Raw genomic sequence first — 27901 nt, 5'->3', positions numbered from 1 at the left:
CGCTCCGTATTCTTCGGCTGCTTCACATAAGCACTGCGATGATTGATTTGTGAAATAAATAATCATCAGAATTTATTATTAGCTTATGTACTTAAAAGGTGAATTTTGGACTAAACCTTGAAAGCCACATCCGATCCCTCTCCATTTCCTGGAAGGAGGAATCGGCCAATCACAGCGCACGTCCTCTGGCAGCTAGAGCCATACACTAAGGAACGACCGGCGGCCACGGCCGGCCATCACTTCTCTGCCACCGAGCTAATACGAGCCTTTAAATTGAGAGTTAAGACATCAAACCGCATGCCTCTATGATCCAGCTAACCTTACAGCGAGACATACAGTGTTCAGTTTGCACAAGGTAAGCCATTTCGACTGTACTAAATCAGCTAGCATGATGTTAGCTAACCGTGCATAACTGTCATGGTCATGTATGGCGAACTACATTCAAAAATCTTCCAGTTTACAGTTTAAGGTTGACTTGCTTCTCAACAAAGACAGCATAACTTTAATATCGATAAACTATAAAAAAAAACTTGTAAAATTTCAAAAAATATTAAGTTGCCCTTCAATGTCTCGCATATGCCAAATTACCTTATAAAACGTAGTTATTTTCACAAGTGTGGCGCTAGCGTTTCAAAATAAGAGGGCGGTGGCAGCAATCAGCGGTGAACGAAAGCTAACCTTACTAAGAATTTGCACCTCTGCTGAAATATGTGCTACATGCATGTGTTTGGTGTACGCTGAATCGTAGATTACGCACCGAAAATCTTTAGCCAGATTTTCCGATGTCTGTGTTGCACATACAGGGAAGTTTACGATAAATTGCTAAAATTTCAAATGCAGTTTGGTCTATCTTTGTCTTCACGCCGGCTAGCAAATAGCTTAATGAAATGGGGCGGTAGTGCTGACATTTTCACGCTTTCAGTGATGATGTCTTGTCTTGGATTAAACTCTTTAGTGGTGAGATAGGTGTCATCTAAGGCTAGCCAACAGCTAGGTAACGTTACCTGTCCGCACCGGGGCCGACAAGACAGTTTGACTATGGGTAATTAAAAAAAGGCAGAAAGAGATAACGACACGAGGGGAAACAAGGGTCGTTAAGTGAAAATGTTCAAATCTGCCCCGCCACATTTATTTATGAATGAGAGGCTGTAAAATAGAAAGTATTTCTCCATGTGCAGGGAGATTAGCAAAGGATTAGGACTCCACAAGGACAAACAGACGACAATCACGCGGCATTCCTTCTTCCGTCATACCGGACCGTCATCCCAAAAGCAGCCGCTTCCCTCCCATACCGACGTGTCTTTGATCATAACGTTATCAAGTCACCTATCTAAGCTAAGCGTTTGTGTAGGCCTGCTCAATACGTAGACAGAGGTTGAAAGGCAATACCACAACATCTAAACTGGTTAAAACCCACAGATGACCCACAGGTTTTTTGGGGGTTTTTTTGTCCTGAGCAGAGTCTCCCAGGACTCTGTTTGTCCCACCTGTGCAGCCTCCAGTAAGTTCTGCCAATCATCAATCAAACTGTCACTCCGTTATAAATCAGAACTACCTGTGCAGTGTAGAGTGTGTTATGTTTCTGCACAGTCAGCTTACAAGCTTACATTTTGTCTTCAGCGTGGCATGCTTTAAAATCAGTCAGTTTTCATTAATGTGACCTGAATGAATGTGTGTTTTTATGTCATAATCAATCCCACACCTTGGCAAACTGAGTGCGAGGAGATCAGAATTGGTGCATTGATCTTTGACTATAAAGAAATGCAGGATAGCGGGGGGTTTATGCCCCAGCAAATCTCTGCCATACTGTCTGCATACCTGTCGAGAAAAATACCTTCCACCAAATTAATGCTCATAGGTCCTCTCATATAAGACACTTTGGTTTGTTTTTATAAGGTTTTGTTTGGGTGTAGTGCATTCATCAGATTTGAGTATCAAAAAATGTTCGACTGAGCTGTTTCGACTGCAGGATCTTGGCTGTTGTGATTGCATAGTTACCATGTCACACACTTTAGGAAAATATTGTTATTTTTAACAATAAAGAGACCTTTTTTAAAGATGATCTTAAAAAATAAAGAATTAGGAGAGAAAGATTTTCTCGGGAGTTGCTGCCCTCTTGTCTTGAGTGTGTGATTTTTAAACTATGTGGACTTTTGACAATCACTTTTTGTAAAAATGGCTTGTTCAGCTCAGCTGGCACAAAACAGCACTTTGGTGTCTTTGGAGTGTGATGTACTGTTCTAATAATAGCCTTTTTAAAATAAGAATTTGAGTTTCTAAATATGGACCTGAGGAGTTGCTTTGTGTCTGTGCCCACAAATTTGCTCCACAGTTTCAAGTAGAGGTCTGCAGCTGTGATTTTGATCTCTTGTCTCTTCTAAGCAGCTCTTTCAGATGGTTTTGCCAGTTGTCAAAGTCATATTATTAATTGTAAGACTAGAGTGATGCAGAATAAATATGTTGTGGAGTGTGTTTCATTCAGTGTTGGTGAGGGTCTGTTTTTGACTGCGGTTCCTCTTTGGCACTGCAGTTTTTCTGTGTTTTTGTTGGGATTTTTGGGACTTTTCACTTTGCCACATTTGTGTTATCTGTGAATTGAGACGTTTGAAGTTTATGTATGACATACGTTTACATTTTTAATAAATAGGTATATGACTTCAAAATTATTGTCTAGAAAATCAGGTTAAATTAGATTAAATAAGAATGTACAAACATGCAAATATCTGTATCAGTTTTGCTACTACAAACAGGCCTGTGTTTTTGATAAAAAGTCTGCACAGTCTCATTATTTCAGTGTGACCATAAATACATGCATACCGCTCAGCTGACAGCCTTTCAGCTAAAAAAGCGAGCTGAACAGCGGCTGAAGTTAAATAAATGTCTGTCTGCACTTCATAAAACGTGGGACTACAAAAGAGTCACAGTCAAATGTTTGGAAAGGAGGACAAAAGACTCAGTGTGTCTCTCTGTCTCAAGCTTCAGTAGCTGCACAGGGCTTGGGGTTGTGCTACGGTTCATTTTCATAAAGTCTGTCCTGTTAGAGTGATAGATTAGAGATATTTGCATACGTACAGGCAGGACAGTTTCTAAAGTCTGCACCACAACGACTGCAGTTGGCTAATTAACTTAATAGACCCGACTCAGTGATACTCGATCGATCGCTCTGGTACGAGCAATCAGTTTGATCAGTGCAGACTCTGTTGGCAGGAGGCCTGGTGGTCTTGAAGGTTTATATATAGTGTGCTGAGGCCTCTTGTGTGGACCCGCTTCCTCCTGCCAGGCTGCCTGATGGTTTGTGCAGCACTTTTGGAGAGTTTTGAGTATTTACATCAGCTTTCTTGGCTTCAGCAGGCCCGCCATCTGGGCCTGCAGTGTGTTCGCTGTCGAGAAAAATTATGGCCTTTTTGATGTGCAGGGTTTGCAGGGTTTATTCCAGTCAGGAGCCTGACCAAGCTTTGTTTTATTACATGCACTTCACACAATAATTTAGTGCTCTAAACTGTTCAGAGCAAGCATTCACTGGATGGTTGACTGAAAGCACACAGTCAGAGCTGCTGCTTTTTGCTCCGACAAATGATTCTAGTCAGTTTTTATGTTTCTTTTAACGAAGTCACACACTAATAGACGTCCACCATAAGCTCAAGTTTGATTGCGTTCGTTTGATATTCTGTTTAATTTTTGCACAGTTCATTTGCTGCATGTTTGCCCATGCTGCAGCCCAACAGACCCTGCACCCCTCGTGTGAAGGCACTCAAATGTGAGTTGACATTTGAAGCGGCCATGTTGCCAAACTTGTAATCTGAAAGTCACCTGAAGCTTTCACTTGACAAGGGAATAAAAAGGGGCTAAATTACAGTACCAACTTATTACATTACAGATGCATGTTAGCAGTGTGAAGCTCACAACAGGAGTGTCTTAACTAATCTGATGACAGACAGTGGAAACAAAGCTGCTTTCCCTTGCACCCGTCCTGCACTCCACATAGAATTTGATACTGCGGCTTTTCAAAATAAATGCACAAAAATGAGTAGGTGTGCCATTCAAAAATGCCCTCAAGATGGGAGTTTGCTTTAGCAAAGTGAGTCTGGGTATGAACGAAGTGAAGAACTGTTTGTGGGTGGTGCTTTGCTTGCAGCTAATAGTTAATAAAGCTCAGGGTTTTACAAGGACCAGCAAGATGTAGCCAAGTTCATGAACGTCTGTACCACCATGAAACCTGTTATGATCTTTACTGGTGGTCTTTTTTCCCCAGCTAATTTCAGAGAAAATCCTGTTTGTCCTGTAGTGAAACCTCAAAGCCTTCCCCAGCCGATAGCAATGTACTCTTACTATTGTGCAGGAGAACCATTTTTTGGGCTCTGGAGCTTCAGTAGTCATCAACACTGAATGTTTGTGTTCCCTTTATGGGCCAAGCTGAACTGAAGCTCTTATTCTACTATGTCTTTATATCTGAGTCTACAACGTGACAATGAGAGCAGGTGATGTTATGATGGTTGGCAGTCGTGGATCAGCGGTTAGGGTGTCGGAGCCGTAACCGGTGGATCGCTGGTTCGATTCACCGTCCCGGTGTCCATGGCTGAGGTACCCTTGAGCAAGGTGCCTAACCCCCACTGCTCCCCGGGCGCTGCACGCGGTCGCCCACTGCCCCGGGTTTGCTGTGTGTGTGTGCACGTCACTTGGGTGGGTTAAATGCAGAGAACAAATTTCGTTGGAGTGAGTTCCCTCCAATGACAAAATATGTCACTTTAATCTTTAAATGCTCACACAGTTTGCTCGGTTCGCTGTGTGAATTGCCGTAATTGCAAAGGTTGTCTTTAGTTTTTAATCTTGCGCAAATCTGCTCACTTTGGATTTGTTTACTTTAGATATTACAAAGCAAATTGCCTGCCATATGCCAGAAAACATGTCTGATTTTCAAGGATTTACTGTAATTTTTTTTTCTCTCTGTTTAACTCTGATGGAGGCTGCAGCAGTTTGATAGTATGATTCCCCTCTGTGCTCTGTGGAGATCTGTGCAGTGTGTGTGTGTGTGTGTGTGTGTGTGTGTGTGTGTGTGTCTGTCTGTCTAGCCAGAGTGTGACCAGTACACTGGCCTCTCTGACATGGACTCTGACGGGTAATCTGTGAGATCAGCAAAATGTAATCTTCTTTAGTCAACGACCCGCACAGCATTATTTGTGCAGCTGAGTGTGTGTGTGTGTGTGTGTGTACGTGCGCGTGTGCGCGCACAGTAGTCACAGTTCAATAGAAATCCCTCTGTGTGTTGCAAAGCTCTAATTCCAAGCCTTTGAACATTACTGTAAGTCATCATCTCTAGTTATGAAACAATGGTGATTATGGGTAGAATTAAAAGTGTTTTTATTTGTCTGTCCAACAAATCTGGTCAGCTCCTGTTAAATATCGGATGTTGGGTTGATGAACCTAAATCTTTGGAAGCCTGAATTCTTCGTCCATTAGCTTGCACGTCTGAGGTGAGGACAAAAGATCTGCTTCGTGCACCTGACTTGCACTGAGAATTTTGCTGTAAACAGATCTACGTACACAAATGAGAACGAGCTCTAATTCTGCCTGTCCCCAGACTAAAAACATGTTTGTTTTCTCTCTCTTCGTCCCTCTACAACCCCTTAAACCTTAACCAATTAAAGTCAGTGCGGGCTGTCATGCTGGAACGCCTTGTTTTGTGCTGCGTCACGCGTGTTCTTTGATTCTTTAACCTGCTATAATAATAAATAGGTAATCGATTATTTGTCTAAGTTTTATATATTTGCTACTTTAAGCTTCAGTGATGTGAAGTTATTTGCTTTTGTCTGTTCATTTAAACTGAATGTGTTTGAGGTTTGGACTGATGGTCAATTAGAACAAGACGTTCAAACATATTGCTTCACTTTAATATTTAATAATCTAAGTGGTTAACCAATAAAAGGATTAGACAGTCGACAAAGGGCTGTACCATCGGTGTGTGAGTGTGTGTAAACTGACAACAACACAATTAACTTTATTCATCCAATTAAATATGTTAGATTTCAGTTGCACAGTTTGGTCCCGTCGTGCTGCATGGAGTGCACACACTTAACAACTCTGTGGAGAAAAATCTCTGATCGTCCACGTGATGCTGTTCAGCCAATACTGTCATAACAAATGTTACTAACATGTGATTGTCTTTAAATGATTTTTGACTGAGTTATATTTATTTTCTCCTAAATAACAGAGGTGAGCCATGGCTGAACCGAACCCGCCCCGTCCCCAGAGGAAGATGTCCACCGCTGGGGAGAGCATGTACAAGGTGTTAGGGCTGGAGAAAGGAGCATCAGCTGAGGACATCAAGAAAGCATACAGGTGAGCAGTGTGAACATTCAGTAATCTGAATTATTACTGCAATTAAGCTGCCTCAGCTGTGAGAGGATGAGCTTCTCCAGAGCAAGCAGGCTAACCATGTTGTAACTATCGCTTTGGGTATTTCCTAAATCCTTTTGCTTTAATTTGTGTAATCCTGCTCATGATTGCGTTGGCAGTTTCTACCTTATAAAGTGGTCAGATTACCCAAGCGCTGCTCAGAGACGTATCTCCACCAGTTGTGTTGCAAAAGAGCATATTTCTGTGTGAGCAAGTGGAAGCATGAAAGCATAAGCCAGCGAGCAACTAACGAGTATAGTCATAATGTGCATCCGAGGCAGACGAAAAGGGATGCGAGCATCCACGTAGGCGAGCATGTGGTAGTAGCACAACAAATTTGACAACGCACCTGAAGAGCCAACACGCTGACCTCTGTGAAGAATATCAAGAGGTTGGTGACAGCTTCCATTTCACCATCACTTCAGTATTTAAACAGGGAGCCCAGTAAGCTGATGTTAAGTCTGTTGTGTTACATTCATTTGTAAGTTGCAAAGCTAAACTAATCCCCCCCGAGAGTAACTGAGCCTGAGGAATCTCGCACGGTAGAGTTTCAGCTGATTTTTATGAAAAATTGAATATTTGTTGCCCTCAGTGTTGTCAGTTTTTGCCCGTGGTGTAAAATGGTACAGAATATCGATATTTTGTGCAGTATTCTGTCAAATTTAGAAATTCTGGTATCGTGACAACACTGAAATGAGTTAAGCTGTTAAGTCACTCATTAAGTCACGTTCAAAATTGTAAGTCAGTGTTGCAACTAATGATTATTTTCACTAACGATTAACCTGGTGGTTATTTCCTAAATGAATTGATCACTGTTTTGGCCTATAAAATTGTGGAAAATTTTCATCAGAAGGTCCAAAAATGAAAATGATGTAAGTTTCTGGTGATTAATTAACTAATTGTTGTTCATTCAGCAACTAAAATGTTGCTGAATTTCCTGTCTGTTGATTACTCGGCTAGTTTCTTCAGTTCAACATTAACTTCCTAACTTTAGCTGTTGGAGACTAAAATACATATTATAGATGGGTAGCATCCATGTAGTCTTTATAAACTTTGCATGTTGGGTTTATGTCTGGTGGAGGAACCTTTTTACAGTCTCTGTTTCTTTTTTTTCTTTACTAAAATACTTGCTTCACTTATGCACTTTTGCCCACAGTTTCGTCTACTTGATTTCCTGTGTCCTCTTCTCTCCTGTCAGGAAGCTGGCACTGAAGTACCACCCAGACAAAAACCCAGACAACCCGGAGGCAGCGGAGAAGTTTAAGGAGATCAACAACGCCAACTCCATTCTAAATGACGAGACCAAGAGGAAGATCTATGACGAGTATGGCTCCATGGGCCTTTACGTGTCAGAGCAGTTCGGAGAGGAGAGCGTCAAATATTACTTCCTCATGTCCAAATGGTGGTTTAAGGTCGGTGCTTTGGTTCGACTCCCTGGGACGTCCCCCCTTTGCGGTCATGTCGCTTTAAAACTCTGATGTGTTTTTCTTGTGAATTCCTGCAGGGTCTGGTGCTGTGCTGTACGCTGTTCACGTGCTGCTGCTGTTGCTGCTGCTGCTGTTTCTGCTGCGGGAAGTGTAAACCGCCGGACGATGACGAAAACTACCAGTATGTCGACCCCGAAGACCTGGAGGCCCAAATCAGAGCAGAGCAGGACGGAGGTGAGGCGCTGTTTCACACTCGTTAGCTCGTGTGGAGTTTTGCTGTTTGCACTGAGTGCACGTTCGATACATCATGTAGCGGGAAGAGAACACAGTGCACAGAAGGATCCCCACATATTTCTGCAGTACAAAGAGGACACGTGTTGTGCGTCTGGCCATTAGAACTATAATAATGCTGGTCTTTCATAACTCAGCTTCCTCCTCAAGGCACTTAAGGAGTCTACAGTGAAGTGGTGGATAGTTCCAGATGCGTCTGTTGTTGCTGGTGTTGTTCCTTCCACTCTTGTGTTTGTTTAGGAGGCTTGAATTCCTTCCACAGCCTCAGCTTAAATTTTTAAGATCGCATTCTCATGCTGCAGGATTTTCATGCTCCAATCCAACAGGTCACACAGTAATCATAGGCCAGCCCACATCTAACGTGGCTCCGGAAAGCTCTGAGGGCCCGAGTAAGCCCATCCCCCTGCCGATGCCAATGCCTGCAGCTGAGCCCCAGTCGCGGACCAGTCCAGCAGGGGAAGAAAACCCCGGAGAGACCTTACCAGAGTCAAAGTGACTCGTAAGAGCCTCCTCGTCTATTGTGTGTCACGTCCACCGCTCATACGTTTTGTCTTGCACGAGAAGTTGTCTTCATCTTTGGCGTCGGCCCTTCATGCTTGTCAGCTGCCAGCTTGGCTGCACGTGGCTCATCGCTGCTTCTTCACTCGTCCCTAAAAAACTTGTCCAGTTACTGTCGCCACACATTTACCGCAAGTCACCTGCATGTGGTTTCATGTCGTCCGTATGCTTGTTGTCAGTGTTACATGGCTGAGTTAATTTTCTGCAGCTTCATCCTCTTATTCTGTAGTGTTACGTCTGTCTTAAGGCACATCACAGGAAGGTTTTCATCATGTAGAGTTATAACACAACAGGCTTTGTTTGCTCTAATAACCACATTTATTTCCTGTTTTTTTTTCCTTTTTTGTGCCAGTTTACTGTTGAAAACCTAACTTGTCTTTATCAGAAATTGTCATGTTTCCGTTTCTGTTTTGATTGTTTGTTTGTTTTTTTTTTAATTAGCTTTTCGAAACCTGCAGATAGCCTGTGTCAGAATGATGACTATTGTTTCCCCATCTAGGTTTAAAGATACTATAATGAGAAATTCAGTTTTAAACTTTGCATAGAAGTTTGTGTGATGTAAAGCTAACATGAGTACCTTCCTCTCCTCTCGCAGTGAAGTGACCGGGTGGATGAGCCTCGACTAGCAGGAGCAGGTAAGAGTAATGGATCAAAGTTCTTACTGTGGATGTTAGAAATCAGCCCCTTTGTGTGACGCTGAACACCAGATGCAGCTGCCTTTGAATCTGTCAGTTTATCTTGGTTTGACCTCGGCTTCTCCCCTTCCGCAGACTTTGGAGCCCCTTTCATGATCCAGCCACATTCGACTGCTGCCAGCAATCCAGAGACCAACCAGCTCAAAGCCACCAGCCAGCTAAGGCCCACACCTCAATCCTGACCTCCCCCCAAACCTACCCAAACTACCCACTGGACAGCTCCTGTAAGGTGGGCACCTAAAGGCTCTTGGCAACCTCCATGGAACTGGAGTTATGGAGGAGTATTTGTGCAAATTAAACTACCAGCTGGGCTCTGAAAATACTGAGAAACCTTGTTGAAAACCGAAGTCCTCGTTGTTCTCGCAGCTTGCCATATACTTTAGCCTAGACTGGCCTCGATGTGATCCTGCTAGCAGTTCCGTCATCCAGAGCTACGCTTGGCAACATGCCTGGACTCCTCACTAAGCTGTTCTTGTCATCCCATTACAACCAGTAAGGATGTGAAACTGGACAGGAAGCTGGCAAAAACAGGGTGATGTGAGGGCAAAAAAAACAACCATCACGGAAAGGTTATCCTTGTTATTAATCCACTGGAATTATCTTTTTTGTCTTGTCTCTGTCTGAATCCGCCTCCCTTCATTTTGGACATGTGTCACCAACAGGAGCACTTCTATTCAATTTGTTTTGGAAAGAAAACTAACAAGTCACATCATCAGACGTGACGTTGGGGGTGTGGAAGACATTGTCCTTCCCATCTGTCAGTTGAATATTGCATTACCTCCCCCTAATGTTCATCCAATAAAGCTTCTCACACGAATGCACAAACGTGAAGGGGGGGGAGGGAGGCGGGGCCAGGCGCAGCAGAAGCAACAGATGCAACAGATGATGATGATAAACCTCTGAGCCAAAACCTGAAGATTGGGAAGTCGAGGCCTCCTTCTTCAGAGTGCATGTGTTTTGTTCTGTTTTGTTTTTTCCCCCGGATGCATGCCCACCCTCTACCTGCCCCACCTCCCCCACCTCCCTGTACAGCACTGGAATACAGTACACACTTAAAAACCACAAAACATGAAAGAAGTCCCCGTCCACCACCTGTACACCTTCACGTGCCACCCACCCCGCTCGGACATACAACATGCAGCATAATCTATTGGCTGAAATGGACCGCGACAGACGGCATACCACGGAAAAGAAACAGCATTTAAGTGTTGACTGGTCGTTGTTCAATTTTGTTTTGTCTGATCGGAATCAGTGCGATCTTTCTTGTGTTGCAGTCAGATTAATTGGTAGCCCAAAGGCAACGGCTGCGTGTAGCCTGCCAGTCCACGAAGACTCTGGTTGATGTTTTGTATAATATGCATTTGGGCCTATGCACCTTGCGAAGCGGGTATGTTGCCATTTCGTAGGGTTATCTTTGTGCTAGTTTGTTGTTTTAAGCCTACATTCAGGTTGTTAATCTTTTATTGTTACAAACTATGGAAACCACCAACTTTTAAAGTTACTTGGTAATCTACGAACTCAGGTCCAGATTCACTAAGACTGCACTGCGAGGGCAACCTTCTGATTTATACTCACTAGCTTTTTTGGCTTTCATAATGTTTCGTCCTCTTTGCTGCAAATTTCACACACTGTTATTTCAGTTCGATTAAGTCCTGCGTCTTTCCTCCGTAAATCTGCTTTCTGCTGCTCTGTCTTGAGCTTCCAGTACGGAAAGCCCTCTGACCCTGCTCTTTGACTTGATGGTGACGGTGATGTGCCTTGATTAATAATTGCAGCAGCGACTCAACAGACAACTTCCGATGCAGCATTTTGTGTTCGTTGTTGTCCTGTTCAGTGGAGGATTGCAATAGGACCAGGTATACATACAGAAACATGACCACGACTGGTGAAAAGAAGCTTTTTTTATCATTGATTCTTGCTTTTCCCCCCCGCGGAAACATTTAGTGAATCTGGATCAGCTGCACAAAACTGCACGGTGACCACAACCACCTGAGATGCTTTGTCAAGTCTCATTTTCTTTTCATCCTCTCAAGGTTTCACCACACTCACCAAAACAATGTTATCGTGCTTTGTCTCTGTGTCAGAAAAGAGTGAAAAATGGCCTCCACGGTTTCCCAAAGCTCGAGGTGGCGTCTTCAGAAGTCGGTTTACGCCTAACAAAGAGAACAAAGAGAAAAGTAGCAAATTGTCAGATTTCAGAACCAGAGAATATTTGAGAATATTTCAGCCATTTTTAAACTTATACATTGAGACATTCAAGGCCCCTTTCTGAGTTATTGCCACTGTTTGTCAGGATTAATTAAGGTTGGTGCAGGACGGTACTGGATTTGAAGAGTGCTGGCAGGCTGTGCTAAAGAGCTGTTTTCCACTCAGTTCTGATTAAATTAATTAGTTAGTTCAATGTGGTCTGGCTTTAAAGGAATAAACTGTTACCATGCCAACAGTCACTATCATGTGAGCGGCATTAAGTGATGTTTACTCTAGTTGGTACAAACTAATAGCAATTAAGTGCAACTTTCAAGTTTTCATGTTTTATTTCTGACACAGGTGCTTTGATAGCTTTAGCGCACTTTACTTCCAGAACCATGACGATCAATTCATCCTGTAATGTAATTTTGGTGAACATTTGCGCCAGTTCAACATCGTCTCACTTACTTTGTTATTAATTCCTTATTTACGTCTACATTAATTTGTGGACTTTGTATGAAACGTACCATAAATGTGCTGGAGGTTGCGTGTCCTCTGACCTGACAGACGGGCACTGAAACATCTTCAGTCTAAAATAGTTTAGCTAATCTGCCTGCCCCAGGGTTAGTAAACACTGTTAAATCAATAGTTTGACATTTTGGGAAATATTCTCATTCACTGTTTTTATAGAAAGAGCCCGGCACATGATTTCCTGATTTCCATGATTTCTCTTTTTTTCTTTGCTGGTTTTTGCAGTGATTGAACAAGTAGGGACACTGTGTTTAATATTAATAAAAGAGAACAATGTGATAGTTCGCAAATCTTTTTTGACATATACTCAACTGAAAACAGTACAAAGACAACATATTTAAAGTTTAACCTCTGGCTCCAGTTTGTGCTAAGCTAAGCTAAACGTCTGATGGCTAACATACCAATGTGAGCATCATATTGATCTTCTTATCTAACCCTCAGCAAGAAAGCAGAGAAAGTATTCGTATTTCCCAGAATGTTGACCGAAACCTTTTAATCAGACTTGTTTGAGTAGAAAGAACTTAAAAGAGTTTTTTTATGCAGTTATTAAAACAAGCTTTTAACACTGATTTCTTTGGTTATGTGGATGTTAACAGGTTAATGTGCAGTGAAGGATTGTTGTCTAGTGTGGAGCTGTGTTACTTGTAGGTTATTTTTTTTATTTTTTAAATTAAATGTTATCCCTTTAAAGGTTATTCCTTTGGGGTTTTTTTCCCCCCCACAACACTGAAATGCCACAGTGTCTGTGCATCAAGCCAGGGCTTAAAATGCACGAAAGCTAGGACACAAGACTACAGTTTAATTCATCTCCCAGCTGCTAAAACCCCACAATATTAACCGTTTAACTGCAAAACAACATTTTTAGACCCACAAGTCCGACCAGCAGCCAAGTTCATAAACCAGCTCTGACAAATCAGTCCATCGCTTGTGTTTCGGAGAGGAACTGTCAGCCAAACCTGCAATTTCAAGCCTCCCATAACATTTCAGGAGTAATTATTACTATTATTATTTTTTTTTTTGTCTCTCTTCAGATCTTGTTAAATCAAGTCACTTGAGTGTAAAAGCCATGGAGCACTGAAAGAAGACATATTATTTATTATTTTTGTAATTGTTGTAAATAACTCAAAACAAAAAAAATGACAAAATTCCTTATTGTTAATGTTTTATGAATTAAAGTCTGTTTTAACAGTGTACATACATTTTTTTTATTTGTCACATAGACATACTGCAGTTTGAATTTACTGATACTAAAAAGGTTGGGGTTGGGTTGTTGGTCAGATTGGGTTTTATGTGACGAACGCAGACTGTGAAGTCTTTTGTGTGTCTACTCTAAAATGCTGGCTTGAAAGCTCTCTGCTAACCTGTTAGCCTAATGCTAATGTACGCTAGTTAGCACGGAGCTAACAGTCTTCCAAGGACAGATGGATAGTCTTTGTCTCTGTGTTCCCATTACACTCAGCTGACCAGTGAGACAAGCTACCAGATATGACGAAGACATTTTATCAGCGTAGATGAAGTTTTTGTGTGGGTGGGGTTCCCTGTGGATGATCTGTAAATGACTTACTGTGACATTCAAACAAATAAAAGAGGGGAATTTTATAACGTCCTGCCTGTTGGTGTGTCTTGTTTAAGCACTTCACTAACTGTTGTTATTGCCACCAAAACAAAACCAGCTGTCTATCAAACAGTGTGGCACTCGAGCACAAGCCCTTTGGTTCCTACTGAAGCTGTCGGTCTTTAAAAACATCTCACAAATATATTGTTTCATTTTTAAAACAAACCCTCATTAATCCCTCGAAAACAGCTGTAGTTTTCATCATGTGCTTTACCAAAACGAAGAGAACGTTTGCTGGGGACTACTTTCAGTCACGGATGAATCCACATGTGCTCTACAGAAGAAGAAGAAGAAGAAGAAGAAGGAGGGGGGTGGTGGGGCTGGTGGCAGAGAGGCATGAATATAGCCGTGTGTTGGTATGTTTAGCTTATTGTGCAGAAGCCCTCCACCCCTGAGCCTATAAATAGTCCTGTAATCCCATTAATAGCTTAGGCTACTTATCCGACTCCATTCTGTTGATTAGCAAATACCTCGTGTGTTTGGTCGCCAGGAAGTGACCTCAGTGGCAACGTGGAGCTGACAAAGAGGTCAGAGGTCATACTGTGGGGCTGATTAGGCTTCTGGCCATTATATTTTATCTTAAAATGAAATGGATATAATTACATTATTTATATATATTTACATGCATATTTATTGTGTTATTGATCACTGACACTTTCTGTTTAGACTCTCAGTCTGACTTTTACATACTAATGATATGTCTTAATGAGATCACATTTCATTGCTTTTATTTATTTTTATTGAATCTTTAAAAATATTGACCAATGAACCCATTCATTCATTCAGTCATTAGCCTGATCATGTATTTGGTCCAGTTTGTTTGTTTCTCAGTGGAAACAGATTAAAGGAAAATTAGGATAAGTTAAGATAAATTTTGGCATCACTCCAGGAAATTTTACAAAGGATCCAGATTAAGATTGCCATTTTATTTTATTTTTTAATGTTTAAATAAACCCCTGACAGTTATTTAAACAACTCAGAGGCTTGTGCAGCACTGGTAGAAGTAAATCCTTGGAGTGCTTCGGTCATTCAGTCATGTTATCCTCTGATCAGGGTCAGGATTGTGGAAACATTGAGGTCATTAGTCCATGATCCTCCAGTGCCGCCAAATTCTCCTGCTACACTGTTGACTTTTACAAGCTGTTTCAACGTATTATTTAAGCTTGACTGTGATCAGAAAGGCTAACGGAGAAGCTAACTGGACTAGGAGAGAAGAAATAGGCCCTGCTATCCAAAGCAGGTTTTTCTCCCCATGTGCCAAAGGCTGTTGTGACTAACAGAAGGCTAAGCACAGAACCTGAGCTAGATGTTTATGCTGTAGTGCTAATGACCTCAAACATGGCGTCCAGAGGTTGCATTTTGGCACCAGGATCCCCTCTTAAGGATCAGACTTCATACAAACAATATCATTTGAGCCCTGGTGCTGACCACTGTCATGATCCTCGCCTGGACTGTTCCTCTGGTCTGACTGTGGAACGCGGTTTAGACAGTAACCCAAGCCAGAACAAACTGAGGAGCTAAAAATATCAACGGCTGCTGTGGGACTGAGGCAGGACGCGTGGGAGGGTCTTTACATGGGGGTTAGAAAGGCTGGCAGAGGGGCCAAAGGGATGGGCAGCTGGGGAAGCGGACTTTGAGAGAGCAAGAACAGAAGACGGAGAGGAAAGACGACTAAAAACAGCAGCAACAACATCTCATCATTTAATCCAAGAAGAAAGAGCTGGAATATCCCTCACCTCGTGTTTCTCTGCTCGTCATCTTCTTCTGACGCTCCTGGAGGTGATGAACTTTGCTGCCGGCTTCAAGCCTCCGTCAGCAGGCAGTTCTGGACCCGCTGCTGGCAGAGGAGCCACCATGGAGAACCTGGAGAAGCAGCTGATCTGCCCGGTCTGCCTGGAGATGTTCTCCAAACCCGTGGTCATCCTGCCCTGCCAGCACAACCTCTGCCGCAGGTGTGCCAGTGACATCTTCCAGGTGAGCCCGTGTCTGTTTGACAGGTTACAGGGTTGTCATTATTTCAAAATGAGGTCGTATTTCATCTGGTTTTGACTTCTGAACCCCCTCCAGCCATGTGCTCGTGATATGTCTGTCCAAACATGGCTAAATACACACCACAACCAAATGTCCTCCACATTTCTTTTCTCATAAGACATGAACATGTGCAGGCTGCGAAAGCAAACTTTGCCTCAGGTGACATGAAAAAACTATTAATCTATTTGAGTTTGTCGTTAGTTGGCTAAGCAAATGTAGCTGCATGTGAACCGTAGCAACACATCAGTTTTATTACGTATTTATTGGTTTTCAGCATCAACACATTCACTTTCCCCAAAGAGAAGGAGGCGTGTCTCACCTTCTGCTGGGATTAGACTACAAACTGCTGGGCTCATCAGGTGAAACGGTGAACAGGGAGAAGGAATAATCCAGGTCCCACTTGGGGCCAAGAACTGATCATCAGCTTAGCCAAACCTCCACTGGCAACATATTTTGGAACAGTAAAGATATACAGTATTTAGATTTTCTGTAACCATGAAAATCAGAGTATGAATCTTCATTTTCTTCTGACAGCATGTCACACCTGACCGCCTTTTTACCTGTCCACTCCCTCTTCTCCTCGCCCAGTCAGCCAACCCTCTGTGGCAGTCCCGCGGCTCGTCCAGCGTGGCTGTCAGCGGCTGTCGGTTCCGCTGTCCATCGTGCCGCCACGAGGTGGTGCTGGACCGCCATGGAGTCTACGGTCTGCAGAGGAACCTGCTGGTGGAGAACATCATAGACCTCTACAGACAACAGGAGGCCTCCAGGTGTGTGTGTGTGTGTGTGTGTGTGTGCGTGTGTGTGTGTGTGTGTGTGTGTGTGGGCAGGACGGAGTGAGCAGTGCGGAGTAAGAAATCAGCATAAAGAAAAAGACTTTACAATCATTTAGCATTGACAAGCATCACATAATGTAATGCAGCTGTATGCAGATATAATGACATTAACTGAAAAAATAAACTGCACCTGATGATTGTTTTTTTATAACTTAATCATTGTCACTTAAAAATATTTTAAATTCATCTGTAAAACAATGAAGCATTTTTTCCTCCTCTTCCCAGTCCTCAGTATTTGTCACATCTTAACAGTTTTATCAGTGAAAAAGTCTTCACAGAGTCCAAAGTGAGACCGCATGTTGTTGTCATATGAGGTACTACCAGCAGAGGGCAGTATTGTATTCTGTTATTGTATATGTTGACAGTAAAGCGGAGCTGAGGCTGATTACTTCAAAGAGACAGATGCTTAAATGATGTTGTTTATAAGGGAGAAAAGACCATAAATCTGTCATTTTCTGACACTACAAGCTGTTGCTTTTAAATGGTAACAAGCTGGTTATTTTCTCTGGAAAACAAAAATAAACAAATGAGGATGTTTTTGGGGGACAACGTGGGGCTGAAACAGGAGTTTACTGACAGACGTCCAGTCATCAGCAGGTGGACACAATTTTAATTCAATGTAATTTGACATCCGCTCTCTCATTTCAGATGGTGAACTCACCTTCTGTGAGCTTTTTGGTGTTTTGCTGAGTTGTGACATTCAGCAGGGCTGCAGTTTTACGTGCTCTTGTGAATCTCTTTAATAATTAATAAATTTAACAATGCTTCTAAGCCAACCAAATTCAGTGTTACCATTTGTTGGTTGGCTTTAAAGTCTAGTTTGTTGTGTTAAAATCACAGTAAGCAGTACAATCAACAATCCTCCATGAGACGCTTTATGAGTCGCATCTGTAACGCTGATACAGTGCATCAGAAATCATTCTGAGTGTGTTTATGAATGTTGTTATAAAGCATTATGAATACACTATGAACACACCCATAATGCGCTATAGCTTTGCTCTTCATAGAAAGCGTTACTTCTATTGCTTCTTACAAACTTGTATAAAGAACAAAATGTTCCAAGCAGATCTTCAGATCTTCTTCAGATCATCTGCGTGTGTTTTATAAGCGTACACACTTAATTACAACTCGACACGGATATTTCAGTTGTCCTCGGTGTAGATTTGTCACTTTTATTCCGAAATAGAAGCGTGATGAGTCACTGGTACTGAAGAGACATGTTGGCATTAATTAGAGACAGAAGGACAGGACTCCCCTCATTGTCTGTGTGGGCTAAAATAGATGTGATTGTCCACAGCGAGGTTCACAAATGTTTTGTAACTTCAAGTGTCTCATCATCATTTTTTTTTTCACGTGTGGAAAAATTTCTCATTACTTAATCATCGTCTCTGTCGGGGACACCAACGTCAGAGTGCAAAGGAGCGTTTACTGCATCAGTGTCTGCTTCCATAGAAGCTGCTGATGTGACCTCCATGTGAGGTCCTCTCAGACCAGCCTTGGTGGGACAGTGAGAAGATCACACTCTGCACAGTGTAAAATGGCGTAAAACCACACAGGACGTATATGTTCAGTTTGTCTGACTGAGCTGTTGTGGGTATTGACACCCTCTTGGCTCCCATGGGGCAAAGAAACAACAGAGATCTCAGCCAAACGCTTGGCGTAGTTCTTCCATCATCCACTGACGTCAAAACACGTCAGCAATAACAGCAGCAAGCTAAGCTGGTTCAACAGCAGAGTTGGGGTTGCCAAGTCTTGTGGACACTATGCCACTAGTGCGTGGATGGGATTAAAAACTGGCCAAGTTTCCCATTTAGTCTTCCTGTAAGGCCATTTATAAGTGTATTAAAAAGATGGCTAGGGGCAAAGAAGACTGCTTCTTGTATTGTCTGTGCTAAGGAATAAACTCTACCTCTGGATTGTCTTGTGAGTAAATCCCTGGATGTACTACTGAGTGTTTTTAGTGGTATAAAAGATGAGTTTGTCTCCCTCATTTGAACTTCCAAGGGGCTTAAAAGGAACACGTCTGCACCTTGTAATTCCAACATTTTAAACTGACCTCAACAGAGTTTGACAGCAAGCCAACTTCAGCCTGACTGACGTCTAATTTTGCTCTCTGACTAAACTGTATGCAATCTAGTGTTTGTCTCGTGGTGACAGAATAAGAGAAAGTCCTTCTCAGTCAGCTCTTCTCTATGAATGATGGGATCCGACGTGACCACGAAGTCAGAAATACTTCCCTCTGTTATTTCCCACAGCAGATATTTTTTGCTTTTCTCTGAGCTCTTCTCAGTCGGATTGGGGCGTAGCAAATAAAAAACAGCCATAATGTCAAACTAGCCCACAAGCCAGTGGATTATGTCACGGTGGGTTTACACCTGGTCAGCAGGGCTTCAGAACGGGCTTCTTAAGAGCCAGCTGTACTGTAATACCATGTGGTGTTCGGTGGAAAGAGGAAACAAAAAGCTGTGCATGAACATTGACATTGGATTTATACCACTTCTTGTCTCCTCAAGGCTCGGGGACATAAAGCCAGAGCAGCAGCAGCAGCAGCAGCAGCTGATGTGTGACGAGCATGAAGAGGAGAAGATCAACATCTACTGCCTCTCCTGTCAGACGCCGACATGCTCCATGTGCAAAGTGTTCGGAAAACACAAAGACTGCGACGTCGCGCCGCTCAGCAGCGTCTACACGAGAAAGAAGGTGAAGAACATCGGCCCGCTTCACTTCGGTTTTCTTCACCTTCGTCACTTGGTGGCCCTCCGCTCTGCTCAATAAGATTCCCCCCTTCGTCACTCAGCTGAATGTTCTTCACTCTGCTGCGGTTCATGTTAGTTCACTTCATTTAACATCACTTGATTTCGGTTCACTTTACTCAGCATCAGTTCACGCCATCCGCTCCCGTTTCTTCGTCCCTGCATTACCCTTCGGCATAACTCGATGGACTTCGCCCTCTGCTCGCCTTTACTTGGCTTCGTCTCACGCCATCTCACACTCTGCTCCACTCTTTTCACTTCGCTTTGAGGCAAACGAACGAACCAAAAGCAGAAGTTTCAGCCGCAGACGTACTTCCTGCTGTGCGTTGGTAGCGAGCTGGCAGGTCTGTGAGCAGCAGAGCTCCCAACAAAACCCGAACCTTTTGAAAGGTCAGAGGACCATCAGCTCGAGCGTTTCTGCAGAAAGTGCATGTGGGCGGGCGACTTCTCACAAAGGCTGCTGGCCTTTATCTTACATTACTTCTCTCTGCTTCTATTTTTAAGTCTTTCTGTTTCTCTCTTTCCTTTTCTGTTTGGATCCCAGTTTCTCTTTCCAAACCACAGCAAAACACCAACACGAAGCAGGATACACGCTGACCTGCCGCCATGCCGCCATGCCGCTCATACAGAACCACTGACACGCCTACACACACCTGGTCAGTGGTGGAGGTATGAAGATCGAAAAGTGGAAATACCACAAAACACTCCTGCACCCAAGCAGTACATACTTGATCTACAAAAGTAAAAGTACTCATTATTCATTTTGCATTATGAATTTAATTTTATATTTTAGTTAGTTAGTGATTTATTATTTTTTTTTTTAAAGTACCTGCAGGTAATAAAGAAATGCAGTGGAGTGAAAAGTTGAATATTCCACTCTGAAATGTAGTGGAGCTGACGTGTTAAGTGGCACAAAATAATAACACTCAACTACAAGTACTTCAGAATTGTACTGCATTGTACTTGCTGACTCTCCACTGCCTCACCTGGTAGTCAAGTGAAGGTCAGCTGGAGTGACGCACGACCTCGTTTCAATGCACAGTCAAACCTGTACATGAAACACTTGGGATGAAACACTTTAGTAATTCATTTGTTTACGCGTGTGGACACACAAAGTCACACGAAGACAAAGTGCAGCCATGTTGTCATGCAGATGGCGGCGGCGGCAGCGTCCGGCGTGTTATCGAGCAGTTGGCTTTGTTGACATTTCAGTGCCGGCGTCTCCATCTCTCACTCCGTCTCTGATTCACTCATCTGAAATTTAGATGAGCTCGAGGAAAGTTGTTGATCCTTCATCTTCATGCAAAGGTTACCCCGAAAAACAAAAGTCAGTGATTTAATTCAGCCGACGGAGCGGAGAACATTTGTTACACTAATAACACTTTAAATGACACCAAAACTGTACAGAAGCTGCAACAAACTACAGAAATGTGCACTATGATGTGCACACGATACTCTAAACAGATGCCTGCCGGGTGACTCATGTCGTGTTGTGCTTTGGGTGGTGACAGGCTTACTAAGTAGAAAGTACTCAGAGTGCAGGCCTCCGCCAACACGGCACAATCCTCTAATTTTGTCTCTAAGATAACAGAAAATGTTTAGAAACGTTTCATCTGGCAGACAAGATGCTGATTGGTTGGAGGCTGTTAGGATTTGTGGATAAAAGCAAAATCTTTTCCGGTAATATTAGGACTTGAGTTATCCAGACGTATGGCCACTAACTTATGGCTATTTAAAGATAAAATATGTAACGTTTCTGCATTAAAATGTGAAGCCAAAATTCTGCTTATTTCCACCGAGAGGAACATGTAAGCTGCAAGCAGAAAAAAACAATTCGTGGTATTTATTGGTACAGTCAAATTCAAAAAGTCAAATTCTGACTCAGTCATGTAAGCTTCAGTTGTTTTCGGGAGGATGTTGGGGGTCTAAATTAACGTCAGTGATGCTGTGAACGTTTGCAGACTGAGCTGAGCGACGGCATCGCGATGCTGGTCGCCACTAACGACCACATCCAGGCGGTCATCTCTCAGATGGAGGAAATGTGCCGCATTACAGAGGTTAGACACACACACACACACACACACACTCATGACGTGCGTTCTAATAATCTACAAGCATGTGACTGTCAAAGTTTGTTTGTTTCGTGAGATGCGTTTCTCTAGCTGCCTCCTGGTTGAGGAGCGTGATGCTTTGTCTCACCTCAGGAGAACGGTCAGCGACAGAGAGAGCAGCTGGCCATGCGTTTCGACAGTCTGGTGGCCATCTTGGAGGAGAGGAAGCAGGAGCTGGTGGGGTTCATCACCAAACAACAGGACGAGAAACTCAAACGTGTCCGGGCCCTGATTCGCCGCCACAGTGACGACCTGGAGGCCGCCGTCATGCTGGTGGAGTCGGCCATTCAGTCGATGGAGGAGCCACACATGTCTTTGTTCATACAGGTGGGTGACAGTGCAGGTCAGCTGCTTCCTGCAGGTGCGGTTACCTGATTGGACAGATAGTGTGAGTAATTATTTAGAAATATTCTGTATCTTTATTTGTGATTACTTTTGGGCCTAGAAAAATATTCTGGATTTTTCTCCCACAGATTTTTATTAGTGTGCAGAAAGCCCCCATGAAACAGCACTGACCATCAGGGGCATTTACAGAAACTCTGGGGCAAACTGAAAATAAAAAATGCAGCAAATTTGATAGCTACATTAATCCATTTTGCTTAATAATGAAAAAAAAATATTATCCAACAGTCAAAATTCTCTGATATGTTGTTCTTGTGATGTCACTTGGAGCCAGAGTCTGTGCAGGATCAGGAGGTGGAGCCACGGTATTGTGTTCCCACCCATTCATTTGTCTGACCCAATCGGGAGAAGAGCTCAGCTGTCAGTCATGACGTTTCACGCTCCCGCCCTTTTTTAATTTATTTATTTTTTTAACAAACTAATTAAAACCAAACTGGTCAGAAAAACATCAGCGTGATAAGAACTACCTAAAATGACCAAAAAAATGATAATCAATTTTTCAAGCAAAAAAGTCACACATTTGCTGTTTCCAGCTTCTTAAATGTCAGGATTTGCTGCTTTTCTTTTGTTATTTAGAAGCAATTTGAAGACATCAGAGAAGATTTGTTCTTTTTTTTCTTTTTGATATTTTATAGACTGAACAGTTAAGTGTAGAAATAACTGGCAGATTAATCAATAATTAAAGTAATGCTTAGTCGTAGCCCAGCTGACGAATTTGATGAGTCACATTTTTCAAGTTCAGGATTCTGAAGTGCGAAGGCATCAGAAAATACGACAACAAACATTCCAAAACTCATTCGAAAATCAAAGTCGAGTGACAGATTGGCAGCGCGATGTGATGACCAAAACAGACGCCGTTGGCTGCATCACAAAGGCTGGAATTGATTAACTGAACTGAAGAATCTGAATTTGCCCAAAGCATCTTTGAACCGTAACTGCCTTCATTAATGTCCCGCCTAACACGCCGTTTCAACAGGAAGTGGATCAAATTAGAGAATCGTCGAGCCTGTGAGCTGTTTTGTTGTCATGTCATGTTGGTCTCAGTATTATCAGTAACGTAGTCAGTTTGATTTGATAGTCAATCAACAAAAAAATTCACCGATTTGTCACTTAAGCTATTAAATCAAACAAAAACGCCAACCACCCAGTGGTTCAAACATCTGTGCTGGGATTTGCTGATTTTCTCCATTTTATTTATATTAGATTTGGGGTCTGGCACAATTGAGATGGAGATTTCTTATATTATTTCTTTTTACTGTTTCCTGACATTTAATTAGACTCTCATTTGCGTTTCGGGACACTAAAGAAAGTGATGTGCACCACACGTGTCCCGGGATGCTTTTATGAAAGACAAGCGTGAGGCATCGTTTGAAGGTTGAGTGAAACGTGACGCAAAACTTATGAAGTTAGTTAAATCTGACCGCAGGACAGTTTGATGGTCCAACCTGACTCGTCTCCGAACAGACAAGCAGGTTGTTACTCATTTCAGGATCCTTTAGTGCTGATGCAACGTCTCCACCGTGTGTGTGTGTGTGTGTGTGAGAAAGTCTGAGCCTCAGGTGTTGCTGTTTTATGTTCAGCCACATCCTCTGCCAAAGCAGGTGTTAAAGACGATAGAGTTGGTGGAAGCAGGCAGTAAACAGCGAGAGGCCAATCTGGCAGCCGGCAGTTTGTCTTAAAGTCGAGTTTGTCTTTTCCACGGTGACGTGCCTGACACACACTTGTGACGGATGTCGCTGGCACAGAGAACTGAAGCACAGTGTGATTAATTCAGTCTCGTTCCTTCTTCCTGTGTGTCCTCTTTCCTCTCAGAGCGCCAACGTCATCCTGGGAAAGTAAGTCGAGTGTCGTTTGTGGTGAAGCTCTGGAGTGCATGAAGTGACTGTGGTCGCATTTTAATCATCACTAACTGAGTGTTAAGTTACTTAAAGTACGATTCTTCTGGGGTACCTCATCAGAGAGTTATTGCTCCTTTTCACTTCCACCCGACTCCAGGGAGTAGTCATGCACTTTCAGAGAGTTTTTTTATTGAGATAATTTAGAGATGCTGTGACTTTCACTAACCAGTAAAGCTCCAACACCTTCCTTCACTTTCCATAACGCCGTAAATGCAAGTTAATCAGAAAAATGACCAAGAATTATCTATTTTAATGAAGACGTTTTTAATATGAATGCACCCGGACGCAGAAGGTCATGTTTATGCATGTGATTATTTAAGGAGATAAACTGAATCGATTCCAGATGAGTTTCACTTAGAAAAAGGAACACTAATACTGACGTAACCCTCAGGATTTGAAGTGAACTCAAGTGTTACACCTGTGACACGAGCCAATAAAACTGTTGTGATGAGAAGCACTGAGGGGCTGCTCGTTAGCTTGTGCTGTCAGTCCTCAGCTCTGCGTCACACATTTAGTCATTTCATATACATTATGGAGCAGACCATCAACCAGATTGTCAAGGGATCGGAAAACCAATCGAAGCTGCTCCGAGTGCCGCCGTCACCAACCAGCCTCGTGGGGATGAGGTGGAGATCACTGAGTGTGTGTGTGTGTGTGTGTGTGTTGTTGGCTGATGGATCGAGCCAATATTTGCTTTTTATCTAAAACCAACCAGCAGAGCGCCCTCAGACGACAGAGCGCCCTCAGAAGAGCAAATCTGGACAGGAACGATTCGACAACAGCAGTGATGTAGAATGTCAGTTGGTTTCAAAGTGAAAATGCCAACAAAGGAATCACAGACATCTGGTCAAAGTCAGCGGAGGTCTGCCTCCTTAAACAGTTTTGGTTGGGCTTTAGTTTCACTAAAAAGTACACCTACTTTATATTTGCACGTTGTCACAAACTTCCTGAAAATCGTGCTCAGTGTTTAGCTTCCAGTGACCTACGACAGTAACACTGAAGCAGGATTTTATTACAAAAATCCTCAAGTCAGACTCGTCTGAAATCCTTGAGTTTTATTTTGAAACTTTTCTGTGCGTGTTCACAGGATGGCAGCAGCAGCCCGGGCCTCGAACCTGCAGCGTCCTGAGCTTGGCTACGAGAACATGAGCCACTTGGTGATCGACGTCGACGGGCTCGCCGCCATGCTGATGAACGTGGACTTCAGCTCCGGTACGCACGGCGGAACAACACGACAGTGAAGTGTCATCAGACGGTGTGAGGAGGAAGATGAATGTGCCTTAAAGATGGCGGTAGAATGAAAACATGTCATGTGATGGCTGCTCATTATTTAGTTTTATTTGACTCGTTAATCAATTGAGTCATGAAGGTAATCAGCCCGTAATAATCACGTCTATTTTGGGAGAAATGTTGTAACAACGGTGCAACACTAAGGTGATTTTACAGTATATGTAGTAATATTACATGTGTATTAATGAAAACTCATAAAGTCAAAATATAAAGAATAATGCATACTTTGACAAGTATTTAAGTTTTTTAAGATATTTCAGGCTTTAATTGTAGAAAGATTAAGAAGATTAAAGTCACTGACACAAAATATTTGAATAAATATCACCTTATGGGTCTTAAAACGTACAGGTAAAATGTAACAGGAAACTCGTCTTAAAGTAAAAGCAACGTGATTAAACGTAAAATATCGAGTCTAACAAACCCTGAACGAGCGTCTCAGCTGCACAAAGACCTCCGGGGGATTAGACACAATTTCCTCCAGCCTCCATTTCCACATGTTTAAATAGCTCTGCTTACTGTCTAAACAGAGGTGTGTGTGTGTGTGTGTGTGTTGGTATTAACCTCTGTGAGCAGGTCCTCAGGTCAATACGGTGTGCTGTGTGGGGATTGTGGCGTTCTTAAAGCGGGCTCCTTTGTGTACACATTTTGGTGTGTGAGTGATACCTCTTATATTTAAAAGCTTTGGAATTGCTCTGAAACCTCAGTTTTTATTGCAGTTATTGCCTCATTTTCGATTGCTGAAATCAGCCAAATATTCACTGTGCTCTTCCTGCAACGTAATTTGTTTGTGCGCTTGCGTGTCTTTAGGTGTGGGAGATGATGGAGAAGAGGATCCCGAAGACGGCGGAGAAGATTCAGATCTTGACCTCAGCTCCAGATGTTAACAGACTACAGCGGTGGCTCGAGTGCCCATTCGGACCTTTTTGAGGAACTCTGACGTGATATATTCTGAAAGGCTAACAGAAGGGTGGATGTTTCGCTTTCTGAATCTCCCTGATGACCTTAATTGATGAACTGATCAGGGTTTGGCTTGTGTTTGGGTTTGGTTTTAGAAGACACGTCACATTAGCTATTCTGCGTCCAGCTACGCCTTTGGCCTCGTCTTCTCTTGTTTTCATAACGATACACATTAGACTGCAGGGCCTAATTGAAAATATTTAGCCTGAGGGACAAATAAAGGAAGATTTTACCCATCTACACACCATAAAAGAAATTCTTAAATGTATAATAAGAGTCTCTAAATAATATCAAATAGATTACAATTACTTGCCTTGACAAGGCAGCACAAATTGAACAAGACAGCTTCACTGTTTTGGCTCAGACCACTGATTGTATATAACAAAGGACGACAGGAGAACTCTCCAAAAGCACAGCTAAAACATCTGGATGGCCCCCTGGTGGCTGGCTGCAGTACAGCTCATAAACCCCTCCCCCTCCATGTTAGCAGATGGGACTTTGGCCAAACTAAAAAATCATGATGGTTTCTGTCATTTTAAGTCATTCTTATCACGCTGACGTCTGTTCAGGCGTCCATTTTTCTGATCATTTTGGTTTAAATCAGTTATTTGAAGAGGTGAAACGTCATGATTGACAGCTAAGGGCTGCTCCTGATTGGCTCACACTGGTGTGTGGGCAGACTCTGTTCACTACTGCACAGACTTTGGCTCCAAATGACATCACCAGAACAAGATGGCAGCGCTCGTACCCTAGATATTTTGACTTCATTTTTGTACAGCGAGAGAAAGTCATCCATCTTTATGTATGTCAGTGGTCACTCTCAGTGTTCACATGACTTAGCATTAGCATTTAGCCACTAAAGAGCCTGATATTGAATAATGACAGAGCTGAAAGATGGTGAATATCGGACTTACATACATCATGTGGCCATAAGCACGACAACAAATGAATGCTAATGTTGCTACGTAACTTCTGAATGTGTAAAGAAGCAACTGTTTTCTAACAAGTTTACTGTATATTAATAGGCGGTGATGATATGGCAGCGTTGCGTTCACGTGTTTCCACTGTGGATCAGAGTGGATCTGAACCGATTACTGCAGCTTTAAGTGCACAGCGTCACAAGACGTTCTGCACTGCACGTAAACAAAAACACCACGTGGTACATTATGGCTTCATGAAACGCTACATATTTAAAGTGTGCCACTGAACATCCTGCAGACACACAAGTTCCTAAAGCCCAGCACTCACACCTCTCAGACTGAAGAAGTGCAAATGTGTCAGAGCCTGTTCATAGATGTTCCTGTCACTCTGCTGATTAACTGTAATATTTGGAAATGTGCACAGGCTGAAGTCAGCAGCAGCAGCAGCTAACTGCGTAGCGTACAGCAGCGATGTGTGAAAACAACTCTAACGAGATCACTTACATAAAGAGGGCTGCAGAGAGCGAAGGATTCCCCTCATCCACTCACAAAGGGGACGGCATCAGTGTGTTCATGCTGACTCAGTCAAAGGCAACAACAGCAGCGTCCTCCTCCGTGCTGGGCTTTGTGCAGCGTGGGCACATTGGGCCGAGCAGCTGGAGAGTCACTGCTGACTGTTTAGACGTGGGATGATGACACTGATCTCATGATATTTCTCATGTCTTTTGTTCTTCACTTGAAGTCCTCGCTGCAGTCCTGAGGAAATCTAAAACAAGAGACGGAAGAAGAGGTTTACCATAATCCTGCGGGAGAAATCCGCACAGTGTTGGGGAGTGAATTCAGCCACAAAGAACATTAAACAACGGACAACATGGGGAGAAAAAAGAAATCATACCTTTATATACGTGATCCATCTTTCCTCCTGCAGCAGCCGAGATGCAGGAGGCCAGATTTCCGCCTCCCACATTGTTGTCTTTTGTTCAGTTAAAAAAAGCAAAAAAAAAAAAAG

The 27901-nt window shown here is 42.8% G+C and overlaps 2 protein-coding genes and 2 long non-coding RNA genes across 6 annotated transcripts; 2 read left to right on the top strand and 2 right to left on the bottom strand.

Annotated features, from left to right (window-relative positions):
* Positions 1-139: 139 nt before the first annotated feature.
* dnajc5ga (DnaJ (Hsp40) homolog, subfamily C, member 5 gamma a) lies at positions 140-13688 on the top strand. Of its 2 annotated transcripts, XM_046372836.1 has the most exons (7): positions 140-355; positions 6209-6336; positions 7592-7805; positions 7898-8054; positions 8438-8610; positions 9265-9304; positions 9440-13688. In XM_046372836.1, the coding sequence occupies exons 2-5, from the start codon at positions 6218-6220 to the stop codon at positions 8605-8607; spliced, it is 660 nt and encodes a 219-aa protein (XP_046228792.1). In that variant the 5' UTR covers positions 140-355; positions 6209-6217; the 3' UTR covers positions 8608-8610; positions 9265-9304; positions 9440-13688. The 2 variants fall into 2 exon arrangements, with proteins under 2 accessions (XP_046228792.1, XP_046228793.1); XM_046372837.1 differs by lacking the exon at positions 8438-8610 and having other exon boundaries at positions 143-355.
* LOC124050376 lies at positions 11381-21651 on the bottom strand. 2 transcript variants are annotated; one of them, XR_006841597.1, is made up of 5 exons: positions 21514-21651; positions 16289-16448; positions 16048-16168; positions 15434-15683; positions 11381-11517 (listed from the first exon to the last, which is right to left on the bottom strand). It is a non-coding gene; the product is annotated as an uncharacterized LOC124050376 (long non-coding RNA). The 2 variants fall into 2 exon arrangements; XR_006841598.1 differs by having other exon boundaries at positions 16289-16445; positions 21514-21649.
* trim54 (tripartite motif containing 54) lies at positions 15480-27399 on the top strand. The gene is made up of 8 exons (XM_046372850.1): positions 15480-15671; positions 16317-16495; positions 19075-19261; positions 21276-21371; positions 21519-21752; positions 23640-23662; positions 24813-24937; positions 25823-27399. The coding sequence occupies exons 1-8, from the start codon at positions 15480-15482 to the stop codon at positions 25897-25899; spliced, it is 1113 nt and encodes a 370-aa protein (XP_046228806.1). The 3' UTR covers positions 25900-27399.
* LOC124050381 lies at positions 21662-27901 on the bottom strand. The gene is made up of 3 exons (XR_006841603.1): positions 27788-27901; positions 27397-27658; positions 21662-21796 (listed from the first exon to the last, which is right to left on the bottom strand). It is a non-coding gene; the product is annotated as an uncharacterized LOC124050381 (long non-coding RNA).

The sequence above is a fragment of the Scatophagus argus genome, chromosome 19 (assembly GCF_020382885.2).
Source record: "Scatophagus argus isolate fScaArg1 chromosome 19, fScaArg1.pri, whole genome shotgun sequence".
NCBI lineage: Eukaryota > Metazoa > Chordata > Actinopteri > Scatophagidae > Scatophagus > Scatophagus argus.
Note: the sequence above shows the minus strand (reverse complement) of the source record. Positions and strands in the feature narration are given on the sequence as shown.

Excerpts from the sequence above, each read along its gene's own strand:
- trim54 (XM_046372850.1), top strand. The coding sequence starts at position 15,480 with ATGAACTTTGCTGCCGGCTTCAAGCCTCCGTCAGCAGGCAGTTCTGGA. Across the intron at positions 23,663-24,812 it reads GCCAACGTCATCCTGGGAAA|GATGGCAGCAGCAGCCCGGG; the intron begins GTAAGTCGAGTG and ends GCGTGTTCACAG. Across the intron at positions 24,938-25,822 it reads GAACGTGGACTTCAGCTCCG|GTGTGGGAGATGATGGAGAA; the intron begins GTACGCACGGCG and ends GCGTGTCTTTAG.
- dnajc5ga (XM_046372836.1), top strand. The coding sequence starts at position 6,218 with ATGGCTGAACCGAACCCGCCCCGTCCCCAGAGGAAGATGTCCACCGCT. Across the intron at positions 6,337-7,591 it reads GACATCAAGAAAGCATACAG|GAAGCTGGCACTGAAGTACC; the intron begins GTGAGCAGTGTG and ends CTCTCCTGTCAG. Across the intron at positions 8,055-8,437 it reads CAGAGCAGAGCAGGACGGAG|GTCACACAGTAATCATAGGC; the intron begins GTGAGGCGCTGT and ends CCAATCCAACAG.